At 33.3% G+C, this 16,379-nt stretch overlaps 1 protein-coding gene across 8 annotated transcripts in view; it reads left to right on the top strand.

The window, feature by feature from the left end:
- LOC143042684 (uncharacterized) overlaps positions 1-16,379 on the top strand; it is a 92,961-nt gene that overhangs the window by 72,093 nt on the left and 4,489 nt on the right. For 7 of the 8 annotated variants that reach the window (XM_076215112.1, XM_076215113.1, XM_076215116.1 and 4 more), the window contains 2 exons: positions 2,561-2,930; positions 15,657-15,891. In XM_076215112.1, the coding sequence (XP_076071227.1) occupies positions 2,561-2,930; positions 15,657-15,891 (605 nt within the window). Of the gene's footprint in view, positions 1-2,242; positions 2,397-2,560; positions 2,931-15,656; positions 15,892-16,379 lie in introns of those variants that run through there. The other variant, XM_076215118.1, reaches the window with a different exon arrangement.

Genomic DNA, 16,379 nt, shown 5'->3' with positions numbered 1-16,379 from the left:
CTTGATCACGGATCACGAAAATATGAAGAAAAAAAAATGTACGGAAAAACGGATCACGATAGCGATAATGCGCAGACAACGAAGAACGAAAATAACCCATCAGGCCCCTCATAAAACAATAAAATTACCGTCTGTCAACCTTCAATTCAAATTGATAACAATCAACTATATTCTATTTCCGAGAGCTAAATGAATATCCTACAATTCAAAGCTTAATTCCGTATTTTGATAAACACTTCGTGAAGCACTAACTTCTTTTTATATTAAAAAAGGTAAACAAGCAAATTTACATCGCGATTAAATATACCATTGAAAGTAATCTATTGAATTAAAGACCAATGTAAATATAGTGAACTCGTAATAACAGCATGTAATATAGAACTGAATGTTTGATATGTGTTTTAGATATCTTTGTCAGATAAATTTTGTGAAGTACCGGGATTTCAAGACTGATAACATATAAGAGAAAAACAAGCCCTTTGCTTTAATAAATAGTTTTTTTTTCAACAAAGTTTTTTTTACGTACGCATTGTGATTTTGTGGAATAATTTTTTTTTAAATCAAGTTGGTAGGTTCTGAGAGTGTGTCGACCGGGTGAGAAATGACGACTTCTTGTGGAAAATGAGGATACTCATAATTGTCATTTTACGATGCAACAGGCCGACTGTGGATTCCCGAGAGAGTTGTTGCAAGACTTATTTAACGTTAAAAAAGCGGCGTTGTACACTCCCCACACATTTCAAACAAATCTTCACTTTGTCACCAGGTTTACTTCCGAGGTTAACATAGCTCAATACTGCATGACAACGCTATAATATTATGTACAGGAATCAATATGGGGAAAAAATCAATTTTCGGTGGTATTTTTAACCGCAGTGCAAGTTTGTTATCAGTAAATGAGTGTAACTATTTTGTACATCAATAACAGAAGCAACATGTTTTTCGATCAGCATTTTAACTGCACGAGATGGCATGATATAAATATTATCTCGTCTGATTATAAATCCAATTAAAACATTAGAAATACCGTACACCAATAATGATTATAAATCTGGTAAGATGAATTAGTCATATAGAAAATATGTTTGTTTTTGTTTCAAACCTTCCTTTCAAATTTTAATTACTTGTAAACATTGTGTATAAGTGGTGAAAATGAGTTCAATTTTGCGACATTGTACTGGTTTCTACTCTATGTATTTAGTTGTATACTTCGGTGTCATTTGGTCTCTTGGTTAGAGTCTTTCTAATTGGCAATCATACCATATCTCCTAATTATCATTTTTACGACATCCTAATTATCATTTTTACGACAATAAGAATAAGTAAATGTGAAAACTACCCACCAACGTGAACAATTATCCAGGGGCGGATGCAGGAATTTTCGAAAGGGGGGGTGCTAACCCAGGGCAAAGGGGGGTGGAGGGGGGTGCAAAACATATGTCCCGATACAAATGCATTGATCGGCAAAAATAAAGGGGGGTGCGCACCCCCGGAACCCCCCCCCCCCCCCCTGGACCCGCCACTGATTATCGGCAATTGTATGGCCTTCAACAATAAGAACAACCCATATCGTACAGTCACTTTTGATGTCCCTTTTGGATCTTAAAACATTTCATGTTAATCTGATCTGACTGATTACATGAAAAAAATGCCGCTTTTCTTGTCTTGGAAAATTATAGGCAATTGTATTCTTAAAACTTCGAAAATATGTCTATTTTACCATTTTTATATATTTTGAAATTCCTAGTTTATGCATAGTTGTTTACTTTTCAAACGTTGGGGGAAAAAACAAAAAAAAACCAGCATCCTTCTTTAACTGCATTTATCCACAAAGTCATGTTTTAAACAGTCATGTCTTTCTTACTCCACCGTCTGTGTAGTTAAGAATAACTACAACATGTTTTCGAAAACATATGTAATAGTTCATTTGCTCTTCTGAGAGAATGCTTTTCTTAATCCGCAGTCCAGAAAAAATACATGCTTTAGACAGGCACATATAGTCATTCTGATTGCTTAGAGAATAATTGTTTATATATAAGTTAAAAGTAGAGTACATGTAGGTAGATATTTGATTATTGTTACAATACATTCGTAATTACCTATATTGATACTGTTATCATTACTAACGATATTTCTCTCGCCATCAGTACAAAATGCAACACAATCAGGCAAGATGCCATTGTCTGACCCGTAGAGACTGCCAATGTTTTTATTCCGGTTAGATAAACCCTGTTTAGTGTGGCTGTATTTTTTTATTCTCTGATAACGGACTTTTTTGTTTCGTCGATAGATAGTCATGAAGTGATACTAAAGAATCAATTCACGTATTTGTACAATTAAGATTATTGTATTTATTACATATGACACGGAGAAAACCTAATTTGTTTTTACTTTAGGTAATTTCATATTACGTATAATTTTCAAATTAGTTGAAAAATGATCTCGCTGTGAAAACGAGAAAATTACTACAAATGTGTATTTAAGTAACTTTGTAAGGTCTTTTTGTATCGAAAACTGAAAAACATGACATCGCAACTTTAAAATTATTTTCTAATTTTAGGATCAGAGACGGAACAGCTCCGCAACATTCCCAGGACGATTCAGCTATATCATATGGAATATATAGTTCATTAAATAACACATGTAATAAATGTTGTAATCGTGATTGTGAGAATAGTTTCATTCATATAGATAAAATATATCATCAGAAATTCATATCTGCACAAAACACGTGTTGGGATTGTAATACACTACGACGATATTCGGTCAAGCCAAAAATGTTCCGGACTTTAGGTCACTGTGTTTTGTTTGTATTGTTTGTTTTCACTTGTTTTGGAATATTATATGGAAATTCAACTCGTCAAAACAAAACATTCATCAGTGAAGGTGACAATGAAATAGAACTTGGAGGACCATCAAAATTTCAAGTCGTAAGTATATATTTTTATACTTTTCATCATGAGCAACACGACGGGTGCCAACATAATGAAGCAGGGACTGCTTTATCGTCGAATGCTTCTGAATTGATTCATATAGGCCTATTTTAGGATACGGTTCATCTTGAACTATTTCCATTTTTGTTTTACTAGTATTATAGTGTTGTGTGGGCTGTGGTGTGACTTTTTTGCTCTTTACGCAAACAATCGGTTCAGTTAGGTTGGGGGAAAGGGAGGGGGTTACACTAGCAAACAAAAGAGTGGCGAAAGATACAAGAGAGACAGTCAAACTCATAGATTGAAAATTTACTGACATCGCCATGGTTAAAAGCGATCGCGCAAAAATCGTTTCATTTGCCATTATCAACTTCAGCATTATAATTATCACAGGGTACAAGTTTATAAAAATAGCCAATTGAAATATTTAATTTGTTTTATGAAGCATCGCTTTCGATAGTTCTTGAGCATCATATGCACTGGTCTGTGCGTCTGTTCGTTTGTCCATCCGGTATCAAGTAAAAGGATTTGTTTCTGATGTAAAATAAACCCAAGAAAAAGGAGGAGGATTTCAGATTTTTAGATGATACAACTTTCTACCAAGAATTAACTTTGACGTTGAGGACCAGCCCTCTACTCCTCAGTCACCCTGGTCTTAAAAGTTAAGCTTGATTAGTGCCATTGAGACAACTCCTCGTCGAAGTTACAACTTGTAAAAGTAAACCATTATAAGTCAAAGTACGGCCTTCAACCCGGATCATTGGCTCACACCAAACAGCAAGCTATAACTGGTCCTTTAAGAGTCGTGCATTGGCCAAGTTCTGTGTTTATATAAAAAGTCATAGCACTGCGAAAAGTGAACTTATTAACTACATAGTTATATGCAATTAACATTTTTTCTAATTTGTTGCATATTTCAGTTATTTTTTTCTTGTATAAGTTTGTTCAATTGTTATATGCCATGAATCCTTAAGGTTAGAACGGTGTTTTTAAAATTACGTTATTATATAATTATGTATATGAGTAAACAAACATTACAAAACTCATATATATATATAATATACTGCAATTTATTACTTTTGTCATCTTTTTTAATAAGATTTCAAACGAAAACATAATATCTTTAAATAACAACATTTTAGAATCTTAAAAGTTCGTGAAATAAATCACAGGCTACAATGTTTACCCATTACCCGAAATGACCCTACTTTCGAATACTTTTACACTGCTCGTTTAGTTTAAACATATTTATTTAAAGTGGATTGGGAAACAAGTTTTGCAACCTATATTAATCCCTTTCCACTATTACACCGCTCGTTTGACCTTGCCGTTATCTTCGCTATCCAAGGGTTATGATCCCCAGAGATTGGGAGGGGATCGGCCTAACCCTTGGCTAGTGAAGTTGGCCTTGTCGTAAAATAATCAACACTGAATGAACTGGTTCTACGTTATAAACAAAAAAGATCTGGAATATGTTTTGCATAATTTTGAACTCATTTCTTATATAAATACATATGCAGTTCTGTACATGGCTAGACTGAAGGCTTAGTTCGACCTTTACCTTTTCATTCACTTTGTATTTGACAAGGTGACTTAATTACTTATCTTAAAATTGCGTAACCGCAAAGACCATAAATGTCATCTCGTAACGAAAATAAATTCCATACTTAAAAAAAGGGTTAACAGTATCTAAGACTCTGTTTAAAAATCTATTGAAGTTAGTGTTATATAAAAAAGAAAATTTATTTCTCTATTTATTTTGAACTTTAAATAACTCATAGCTGATAATACCAAATACTTGCTTACTGTGAGGTCTAAACAACATTTCAGGCAGGAAAGTCAGTCAGAGCCTGAACCTGAATCTAAAATTAGAAATTAGAACTAGTGCTTCCTCCTTCTATAATAATTAGAATATATGTTTCCCTCCCTTGAGGCGGAAATGTGAAATGAACCTATATCATAGCCTTTGATTCGAATATACGATTTGTCCGCATTTTTTGTAGCAAAGGGGAGCAATTCACTCAGATGTGAACGTTGTAACAACGTCAGTGTAAGTGAGAACCTTGTCGTGGGTGCAGGTTTTGATGCATCTCAAAATGTTCAATTCGTAGCTACTTGCATATATTTTGCCATACCCTTTTTCATTTTTTTTTTATATAAACTCGGATGTGAGAGATAAGAGAAAAAGGGGGTCACTAATCATGTTATGAGTGGTTATATACATTGAAATATGCCACTATTTCAACATTCGTGTTAAATGATAAGTTCACGAAAATAAGATTAAGGATGCTGACTACAATTGTAGACGTTGTTTCCCTTAGCTGCTTGTGTGTTCTCTATTGTTTCAAATATTTTAAACAATCGGGAAGAAATCTCGAAATTGAAATTTTGAAACAAGTTCGATGATTTAAAAATTTATTCTTATTTCATGTATTGTAAGCGTATCTGTAATATCTCACGCTGGACGTTTTACAATTCACGAATCGTCGCTTTCTATGCTCTGATTTCGTAACATGCATACTAAAAGAAAGATAAATTTCCAAATCATTCATAAAATTGATGAAGCATATTTCGTTAATTACATAAATACCTGTGAAGTTTAAAATAGTTACAGTTTTGTTCGACAATTCCTTTGACTCAATGACATCGTATACACTTTATGACGAACTAATGACGATTTTGGCACTTTTGCATCATTCAATTCTTAAGATGAAACAAAGTTGTTACTAATAAAAATTACGGAGTGTGTAAACTGGTGCCGTAATAAAAAAGGCATGTTGGTGTAGATCTAAACATTGAAACGTTCACCTATCATACTGTTCTTATTGTATACATTTAGTATGTCATCTTGTAACGAAAATAAATTCCATACTTAAAAAGGGTTAACAGTATCTAAGACTCTGTTTAAAAATCTTTTGAAGTTAGTGTTATATAAAAAATAAAATTTATTTCTCTATTTATTTTCAGTGAAAATGAACACACTTTAGATAACTCATAGCTTGTAATACCAAATACTTGCTTACTGTGAGGTCTAAACAACATTTCAGGCGGGAAATATCTGTAATATCTCACGCTGGACGTTTAACAATTCACGAATCGTTGGAACGTTCGGTTCACCTATCAAGCTGTTCTTATTGTATACATATAGTATACATTCTGATATGACGTCCTCATTCCTAATTCGCTTGATGCATAGTTATTTCGCCACGGACATATATAAACAATGATTGCTACATGTACGATGCCAAAACATTATTGACCAACATGTTTATATAGGGCACCTCCCATTTATCATTTTCATTCTAAATTTCTTGATCAAGATAAGTTATTTTATTTTCACGGCTAGCATCAAAAACAAATGTCTTGTGAATGTTATTTATTTAAGTAAGTTTAAAGCATTTTTTTGTGCTTAGAAATAATAAAAAAAGTGAAGACTTAACAAAAATGGCAAACATGTCTATTGATGTCAAACATTAAAACACTCTTCGAGCGTAAAACCGTTCTAAATGAGGCCTAGAGGAACAGCAATAGCACGATAGATATTTCAATGACTATAACCATTGAAATGTACAATAATGCAACCGCTTTATTTTCAAAGCATGATTTCAGGGCTGTCCTATTGGGCTTCCTATTTGATAAATGGACAGACTTTTTACAAGTATCACTAGCAGCGTTAGCTTGCCAGGCCCCCTTTTTCAGAATCCTTTATCTGTATCATAGTGATGAATAAATAATGAGGTTGCATCATCACTGGGACATCAGTTAATGCAGCGGAAATGAACACAGAAACAGACGATAAGAAGAAAGAAGTGCAGACAAAGCCACGATAAATCTTTTATTGAAATAATGAGAACAGAATTGATTATCGTAGTACAACATTGTGCAGCATATGATGCAAAATTACTCTCGTTGATCCAAGTTACTTTTTATCTTATCGTAGAAATCTCATAGTAAAAATAAATAAATCTTTCTTTTATCCGATCATCAAAATCTTCACTTTACTAAAATCATTGAGAAATCTTTCTTTTATCATTTACCTGCTATAAAACCTGCTTTTGATATAAGTGCAGATAGATCACTCCGACGCATATTGAACAAGTAACTTAACAACAGTATCTTTGCTAAGTGATTTTTAATGGAAATATTCTAAAAATATTTCATTTTAAATTATTTATTAATTGAGAGCATTTATGCATTTTTAATCCGAAACTCTATTTAAATTTTTTTAATATGCATTTGTTTTCGGACATTAGTACATTATAACACTTAAAATCAGTGAAAAGCATTTGTGCAACATAAACATTATCTTTACTGACATCTAAATGTGATTTTGTCGGATGGGAACATGTAGGGAACATTCTGTATGCGCATGTCCCAATTCATAAGCAGTGGTTGTCGTTTATTGCTGTATACTAGTATCGAGTTTGTTTTTCATTTCTTGTTTTGTTTGTAGATTAATAAAAAGACAAACTATGCTGCTTTTGTCCTCTGTCCTATTGACTGTTTCTATATTTTTGGGGATCTTTTGGAAGTGACATAAATTTGTCTTACAGTTTTTATTATATAGATTCATTCTTAATCAATTATTTATGCTACACTTCATGAGATATTGTTTCTTGTTTTCAAGAACATTGTTTTCAAAGTCTGTCTTCTCACTATTTCAATTTCAAGATTGTAATCACTTACTCTTACTTATACGGAGTTTGGTGTATATTGCATTATATTGTATAATTGTTTGATTGTATTGTGGGTATCTTTGGGGTCTAAGCGTGACGCGGGATTGTCGATTTTTTGTAATCGTGACACGTGAAAGTGAAATTATTGTGCTGTGAAAACGGGAAACAAAGTCTAGAGGGACACGGGAAATTACAAAAAAATGAGAATTGCTTACAGTAAGTGGGATCCGGGATCAGAAACCTTTAATGAAACCCCCTGTATTGCTTGACCCTAATGGGTGTAATTTTGTAATAAAGATTATGATTGTATTCGACCAAGAGTAACTATAGAGACGTTAGCGTTTTCTATACAATTTGAATGTGTGGTTTCCGAATAACAGTTATTTGAAATTTCATATATTCTCCTTTAACTGCATCAAAGCTGCATATCTTTCTGCCGATTTTATCACATATCTTATTCAATTATGTCTAACTAACTGAAACTAATTTATAATTTATTCTTTTCTTCAAACATCCGTCTGCAACTTAAAGCATGTAATTTGTTAAAAACGCCACTCAATTATTGTCAAATTATAAATAATGTTTTATTTAAATGCAGTTTAAGTGTAACAGGTTAAAAACATTTTGTGCAAACATATAAGTTCATCGACACTATTACTATACTAACATCAATGTTTTGTTAAAGGTATTTATTCTAGAGATATAATAATATTTTGATAACTTTAAGGATGTTTAAGAGATGTTAAAAACTATGACAGACGGAAGTTTCGGAAGGAATACAAAATAAACGATTGAAGAAAGAAAAAAAACATTTAAAAATAGATATAGAATAAGAAAAACTTAAGTAAGAAAAAAAGAAAATCTAAACAAACAATTTTCCACAAGAAAACTAAAAAAATAATCTAAGATAAAAACTCTAAAATCGGGAATTATCCAGATTCAATGAAAAGATAAACATCTCTTTGGGGAGTTACCATATGATTTTTATGGGAGGAATGGGGGATACAAAGGCAGGACAGGAGTTTTGAGTAAAAAAGATAAGCAACTTGGCCAAAAATGGGCATGATAACAATTAATGTAAAATTAAGTAAGGATAAACTACTATTGAGAAGACTGCGAGGTAGGACAGATAATACAACAGAAAAAAGAAGGACAGTTCATCCTATCCCCCATAAGAAATCAAATAGTTTCCCCTTAATACCATACACCATATATCGGTAGTACTAAATATACAAGATTGATTTATAATATAACAAAACTGTTTGTCAAGATTTGGTTGGCAGTTATGGTACATCAGTGTCACAAATGACCACGGGTATGTTTCGATTGTCGAAGCTATTATTTCATGCTCCTTTGCTAGATTTGACATCACTAATTGCCACTTTTAAAAGAATTGTACTATTTGAGCGGGATATGCATCCTTCCTTAGCTCCAGATATTAGCCCTCGTTTTGGTAGGTTTCTATTGTTATGTCTTTACCTGTTGGTGTAGTCTTTCTAGACGATTGATTGTCTTTACCTGTTGGTGTAGTCTTTCTAGACGATTGTTTGTCTTTACCTGTTGGTGTAGTCTTTCTAGACGATTGTTTGTCTTTACCTGTTGGTGTAGTCTTTCTAGACGATTGTTTGTCTTTACCTGTTGGTGTAGTCTTTCTAGACGATTGTTTGTCTTTACCTGTTGGTGTAGTCTTTCTAGACGATTGTTTGTCTTTACCTGTTGGTGTAGTCTTTCTCGACGATTGTTTGTCTTTACCTGTTGGTGTAGTCTTTCTAGACGATTGTTTGTCTTTACCTGTTGGTGTAGTCTTTCTAGACGATTGTTTGTCTTTACCTGTTGGTGTAGTCTTTCTAGACGATTGTTTGTCTTTACCTGTTGGTGTAGTCTTTCTAGACGATTGTTTGTCTTTACCTGTTGGTGTAGTCTTTCTAGACGATTGTTTGTCTTTACCTGTTGGTGTAGTCTTTCTAGACGATTGTTTGTCTTTACCTGTTGGTGTAGTCTTTCTAGACGATTGATTGTCTTTACCTGTTGGTGTAGTCTTTCTCGACGATTGTTTGTCTTTACCTGTTGGTGTAGTCTTTCTCGACGATTGTTTGTCTTTACCTGTTGGTGTAGTCTTTCTCGACGATTGTTTGTCTTTACCTGTTGGTGTAGTCTTTCTCGACGATTGTTTGTCTTTACCTGTTGGTGTAGTCTTTCTCGACGATTGTTTGTCTTTACCTGTTGGTGTAGTCTTTCTCGACGATTGATTGTCTTTACCTGTTGGTGTAGTCTTTCTCGACGATTGTTTGTCTTTACCTGTTGGTGTAGTCTTTCTAGACGATTGTTTGTCTTTACCTGTTGGTGTAGTCTTTCTCGACGATTGATTGTCTTTACCTGTTGGTGTAGTCTTTCTAGACGATTGATTGTCTTTACCTGTTGGTGTAGTCTTTCTAGACGATTGATTGTCTTTACCTGTTGGTGTAGTCTTTCTCGACGATTGATTGTCTTTACCTGTTGGTGTAGTCTTTCTCGACGATTGTTTGTCTTTACCTGTTGGTGTAGTCTTTCTAGACGATTGATTGTCTTTACCTGTTGGTGTAGTCTTTCTAGACGATTGTTTGTCTTTACCTGTTGGTGTAGTCTTTCTAGACGTTTGTTTGTCTTTACCTGTTGGTGTAGTCTTTCTAGACGATTGTTTGTCTTTACCTGTTGGTGTAGTCTTTCTAGACGATTGTTTGTCTTTTTCCTTTTGGCCATAGCATTGACTGTTTTCCATCAACTTGATTATGTATATACTGGACGGTTACCATCTGAAAGTAAATGGTCTTTTATAAGAACCCCAAAACAAAAAGTATATATCATGGCCATTTCTAAATTAAGGGGATCAAAATCACACCCCTCTCTCCAACCAAATTCAAAACTTGGAAGTTTTATATTTAGATGAAGACCCCCCTCGTCGTATCGCCATTTCCGATTTAACCTTCATGTACAATTATAACTCAAATTGCCAACATTTAAATACATTATTATCTTATTACTGTCTTACATGTTTATCGTCGCACTCGATTCAGATATTGCAAAGACCTACACAGTTACTAATTGCATCATTTTGAGAAAAGGTTAAAATTGCCACTAAGGCAACAACTATAATCTTGGTCGACGTGGAACAATGGAAGTTATGTAAGAGGTATCTGTTAGCGATTATACAGTAGAATATTTACGTTTTATAAATTACTGTTCCATTCATTCGTATAGAGGAATGCATTAAAGAACGTTTATGTTATAAGATTTTGTCATATAATCAGACTTCTGCGCATACTCTCACTCATCCGTTAAACGTTTGATGTCAAAATCAACATTTCAGACATACGTTGTAAAATCATTAAATTACACGTTACAGTTGTCGCAATCGCTTTGAGTATTTGACATGTTTCGCCTTGTGAAAAACTTGTTATTTTAGCCTGTTTGACTTTTACCTATGATCTTGCTGCTATAAAAACAGATATACTTCTTAGTTTGTTATACTGTTCCAAGGTTTCTCTGTGAAATGTAAACCTTTTAAAAATCTAAACTTAATAATTTTAAATATGTATAATAGAAAAAAACAAAGATTACTAGTAGCTCATTGAAGATAAATGTGAAGATCTGAAAAGTAAATATTTGATGCCAGCATAATCAGAATAGCAAACATAAATATAAAGTTATGTTTGTGTCATACACATCGTTTAAAAATCCCATTGAAAGTTCATTTCCAGCACGGGAGGTTCATGTTTCGCAATGTATTATGAGTAATACTGAACTTTTCTATTATCCGTACTTATTTGTCGGGATGATTCGTTTACGTCAAACATAATGTTGCCCTCATCATATACCTTTTGATTTAAAGTTAGGGGAAGCTCTTTCCTACTGATTTGTACAATTTATTCTCAATTCATGCTGTCTCATGATAGGGAGGGCCGAACATTTACAAACACATTTACCCCCCCCCCCCCCCCAAATTATATATTGTGTGCCTATTCCAAATCAGATCAAACCAGTAGTCTATACTTCGGTGGTTGTCGTGTTTTTGCTGTTTAACATATTTAGTTTAAAGTTGATGGTATCCAATGCCATTATGTACTGTTATAAAATACTCTTCTGTTCATAATGTCGCTGTATGGAATCTACTCGGATGTACAGTCACCGATAAAAGAGTGCACGACTGAATGATGTCTATATATCCAAATAATATATTCAATCCACATATTTGCCCAATTCAGACCTTTTGTGCCGTCTGTATACTTAAAGTTATTAGTTTTCCTTAGTTTACTTGTAATGTTGTTTAAAAAAAATGTATTTACTTCTCAAAATATAAGACCGTTTGTATCGTTTTCTCATGCTGTACGTATTACATCTCAAGGTCATTCTGATAACAGTATTACAGTAATTACCCCCTTGTTAAACTGTGAACATCAAGGTTATCTGAACGTTTATCATATCATTTAACACTGGGATTTCCCGAAGTTTTTTTAATAGAAACTTATCTCAGATAAGACAGGTCATTTTTGACACTTCGAAAATCCTTAGGAATTGGTTCTTTCAGGAAAAGCACGTTTTAATTATCATTTCAGAGATTATTCGGGTTTTTTTTACAGTCTTTTAGACACTTTACTATTCACTGTATAGGAAAGGTTTTTGACAACCATCACTCTAACAGAGTAGAGTATACTAACTTGTTTAATTACGTCCGTCCGTCCGTCCGTAACTCGCTTCTCGTTTTACATTGTTTTGTATTAACTTGAGATGGGCGAACAGTTTGTTATAATGATACACGTATAAGAGATTTTCGTAACCTTTTTCTTAGAAAAGAAAGTCAAAACTTTTTTCTATATATGGTACAAAATTTGTACTCTTTGAGAGGGGGGAATTTTATATTAGGTCAGTTGGTTGATAATGTTGCGTAGTAGCAAGTATGCAATATCTACATCCAGCGTTCACCAACTTCCTGTTTGCCGATTGTTTGACATTTTACAACACTTTTTAATTGTACATGTCTTTATAATATTAGCGAATGAACTCAGTTATGCTTCACTTGAATTTTTCCTCCACCAAACAATTGAATTGAGCGATGCAGGTTCAGACCAGGTTTTGTATTGTTTTTACGCGAATAATACCAATACTACATAGAGAATATGTAACTTTTCATTTTGATGCAAATTGACAAGTCTAAAGAAAAAAAAACGTTTGTTTATCATTCAATAACCTCCACAATTTGTTATATGCACAAATTCACGTAAACCATACCACCTTTCGCAGCCAAATTCAAAATTTTCTAAACTATCCCGAGGACGCACGTGCAGCATGAGAATTAATTTACACGTCTGTTTTAGTTATTTTTATTATATTTACGGAATCTGAAGTTGCTATAAACAAGCAGACAGAGATATCAACATATTGTTAATCTTAAATTTAGATTAAATCTGCATGCAACACTTAATTAAACATGCTGTAATCATATGGGATTTAATGGTATGTTGATTTACCTTGAAGTTTCTGATGTTTTTGCAATATTTTGAAAAATACTGCATTATTTTTTAGACAAGAATTTTGAAATTGTCTACCAGGTTAACATTTTTGTGTTTACGTCACAACAATAATTAATGCGACTGTTACTAGAAAATGCAGTTTTGTTTTTACTATAAATGGGTGTACCTAATTAGATAAATAAGTTATCTGCTCAGAGATTTTTTATAAACATTCATCAAGGACGATAAATCAAAGAATATAAAAATACAGAACGATGTACTTTTTTATTTTTATTAAAAGGGGCATAACATTAACAACCAAAACTGCCATGACGACAAATTGCACGAAGAAGAATGCAATTGAATATACAGTTTGAATGTAACAAATGTATTAGTTAGCGTGTTGTCTTGAAAGAAATGTGTATAAAAAGTAAAATCACAAAAATACTTAACTCAGAGGAAAATTCAAAACGTGAAGTCCCCAATCAAATTATAAAATCAATGGACAACAACTGTCATATTCCTGTCTTGGTACAGACAATTTTTTATAATTTAATTTTGGATGTAACGCGTCTTCTGATTGGCTGACGTTATTTTGTTGTGAGCCCATAGACATAATTTAGCCATGTGACCGTGACGTCATCAACGTTTTTTTCATGGTTTTCTACGGTTTAAAATGGAATTTAGAATTAAATTATAAGAAATGACTAATATTTTTTCTGTCTATTCGAAATAACATAAAAAATGTGGTGCACACTCCTTAAATGTAAAAATTGTGGATCAAACTTTGTTTTCTAACTAGCTCATCCTCTCACTTGTATGACAGTCGCATCTATTCAGTATCTTTAAATTGTTGATAAATTTCATCCTAATACGAGAAAGTTTTGCTTTGAATTTTTGTTCGTGCAGATCTTATTCCGAGCGATGTTTTCTCTACCTTGTTATTTATCTTTTATTATTATTCGAGTTAGGTTTTCCTCTGCTTCTTTAAACGACCTACGTTTACTTTGTCTTATTGTTATTTCCGATCTTTATGGGACTGCTTCATGAGTTCTTGTTCGGGCTATACCCGGTTAGCCCTATCAAGTGACCGGGTTAAATATAGCCGAAAGGTAAAACGAGTGGAACCGGCTGATTAAAAGATTGCAATAGAAGTTAAAATTTGCGCTTTTTGGTTTCTACGCTTTGGAATATAAAAAAATTAACCTTTTAATATATTTTTGATGTGCATTTTTTTTTTATCCGAGGACTTATTCGTCATAAAAACGTTTTCCCAAGATAATTTTTTAAATTTGAAAATAAAATATATGGCTTGGCAATTTAACTCTACTAAACGCTATATAGATGATGTTCTTTCACTAAATAATTCAAAATTTGGTGACTGTGGAACGCATATATCCCATCGAACTAGAGATAAAGGATACTACAGATACAGTAAAGTCGGCCCCATATCTTGACTTACATCTAGAAATTGACAATGGGGGTCGGTTGAAAACAAAACTTTACGACAAAAGAGATGATTTCAGCTTTCCAATTGTGAACTTTCCATTTCTAAGTAGCAACATTCCAGTAGCACATGGATACGGGGTATATATCTCCCAATTGATACGATATTCCCGTGCTTGCATTTCCTATCATGATTTTTTTTATAGAGGGTTGCTGCTCACAAGGAAGCTATTAATTAGTTCCAAATGGTGCAGTTGAAATCATCCCTTCGTAAATTTTACGGACGCGAGTTGGTTGACCGTTACGGAATAACCGTTTCACAAATGATATCGCATATGTTCCTTACGTCATAACTACAATCCCCTTCCCTTTCATGAATGTGACCTACCGAATTAGACTATTTACCGGGTTTTTTATCACATAAGCAACACGACGGGTGCCACATGTGGAGCAGGATCTGCTTACCCTTCCAGAGCACCTGAGATCACCCCTAGTTTTTGGTGGGGTTCGTGTTGTTTATTCTTTCGTTTTCAATGTTGTGTCATGTATTCTATTGTTTGTCTGTTTGTCTTTTTTTTATTTTAAGCCATGGCGTTGTCAAGTTTATTTTAGATTTATGAGTTTGACTGTCCATTTAGTATCTTTCGTCCCGTCAGTAGTGGATCATTGCAGTATCACATATTATAATCTGATTGAAAAAAAAACAATCTTCACCTTTCCAAATTCCCGACTTTTACCTAAAATTGCGCTTTCCGCCATACTTTTATTGACCGGCTGATTGTCTGCCGGTAAGTGAAGACCGGTAAGATCGGCGTATGACTATTATGTGCACCGGCGGATGATTTTACAGAAAATGAAGCGACTGTGCCTATACCGGAAGTACCCACCGGGCTTACCCGTGTTAAGTCGCTATGGCATATGAAGTACTACCTTCCAACTTTTTAAAATCCTGTACTTATACGAGCTAAGTTTACTTTCACAATTTATAAATCCTGAAAATTATACATTTAGAAACTGGGTTTTACTCACGTTTTATATCTTGATCTTATTTCATGCGACGTTTGTTGTAAATATATTATGTACTTTGATTTAATCTTGAAAATTATTTATTTCAGGAAAATTATTTATCTCGGGGAGTATCTTTAGAACAATTTAGAACTTTGTCAAGGAAGGCAAAAAGTTTTCGTGATATTTATAGAATGTTTATCCAAAAGAAAAACGTAACGGATGATCAAATCGACAAAATATTAACAACAAGGACATTAAAAGGAACAATTCGGAAGAAAGAAATTTATTACGACGATACAATTTATGATGAGGCTAATCCAATAGATCCTGATGTTCAAAGAGGTAGGTTAAAGTGTTTAAAATGAGAGAAACTGGTTTGTTTACGTCTTTCAATTAACAAAAAAGTGACAAATGATTTTGAGCTATGTGGCGTGTCTCACTCGTCTGTGACGTGTCTCACTCGCTAATGCGGAAGATGAAAATATAAATATTTGGCAGACATTTTTAATTTTTTTTTTTGAAAATTAATGAATTTATAGATTGGAGAAATTCTAAGGGCTATTTGAATCCAATATTCCATTTAACTTTTAAATATTTTAAGTTTGACGTAGAGTGTTGTTTTCTTTCCGTCTTTAAAAAAAGTCTTTTGATATTGTTTTTTTTTAATCATGTTATTCAAGTGTGTAGAAATGGGGAGGTGCATGCATCTATCTACTTATCATTTTGTTTTGTATCGTTGTCACGTGCAAATTGTTTTATGTGATAAAAGGACTAAAGGTTATACTTTTAGACAGTACAACTGTCATACAACTGTTCTAACATTTTTTAAC

Source organism: Mytilus galloprovincialis, chromosome 8 (genome assembly GCF_965363235.1).
Source record: "Mytilus galloprovincialis chromosome 8, xbMytGall1.hap1.1, whole genome shotgun sequence".
Classification (NCBI taxonomy): Eukaryota; Metazoa; Mollusca; class Bivalvia; order Mytilida; family Mytilidae; genus Mytilus; species Mytilus galloprovincialis.
This window is presented reverse-complemented; position numbering and strand designations above follow the sequence as displayed.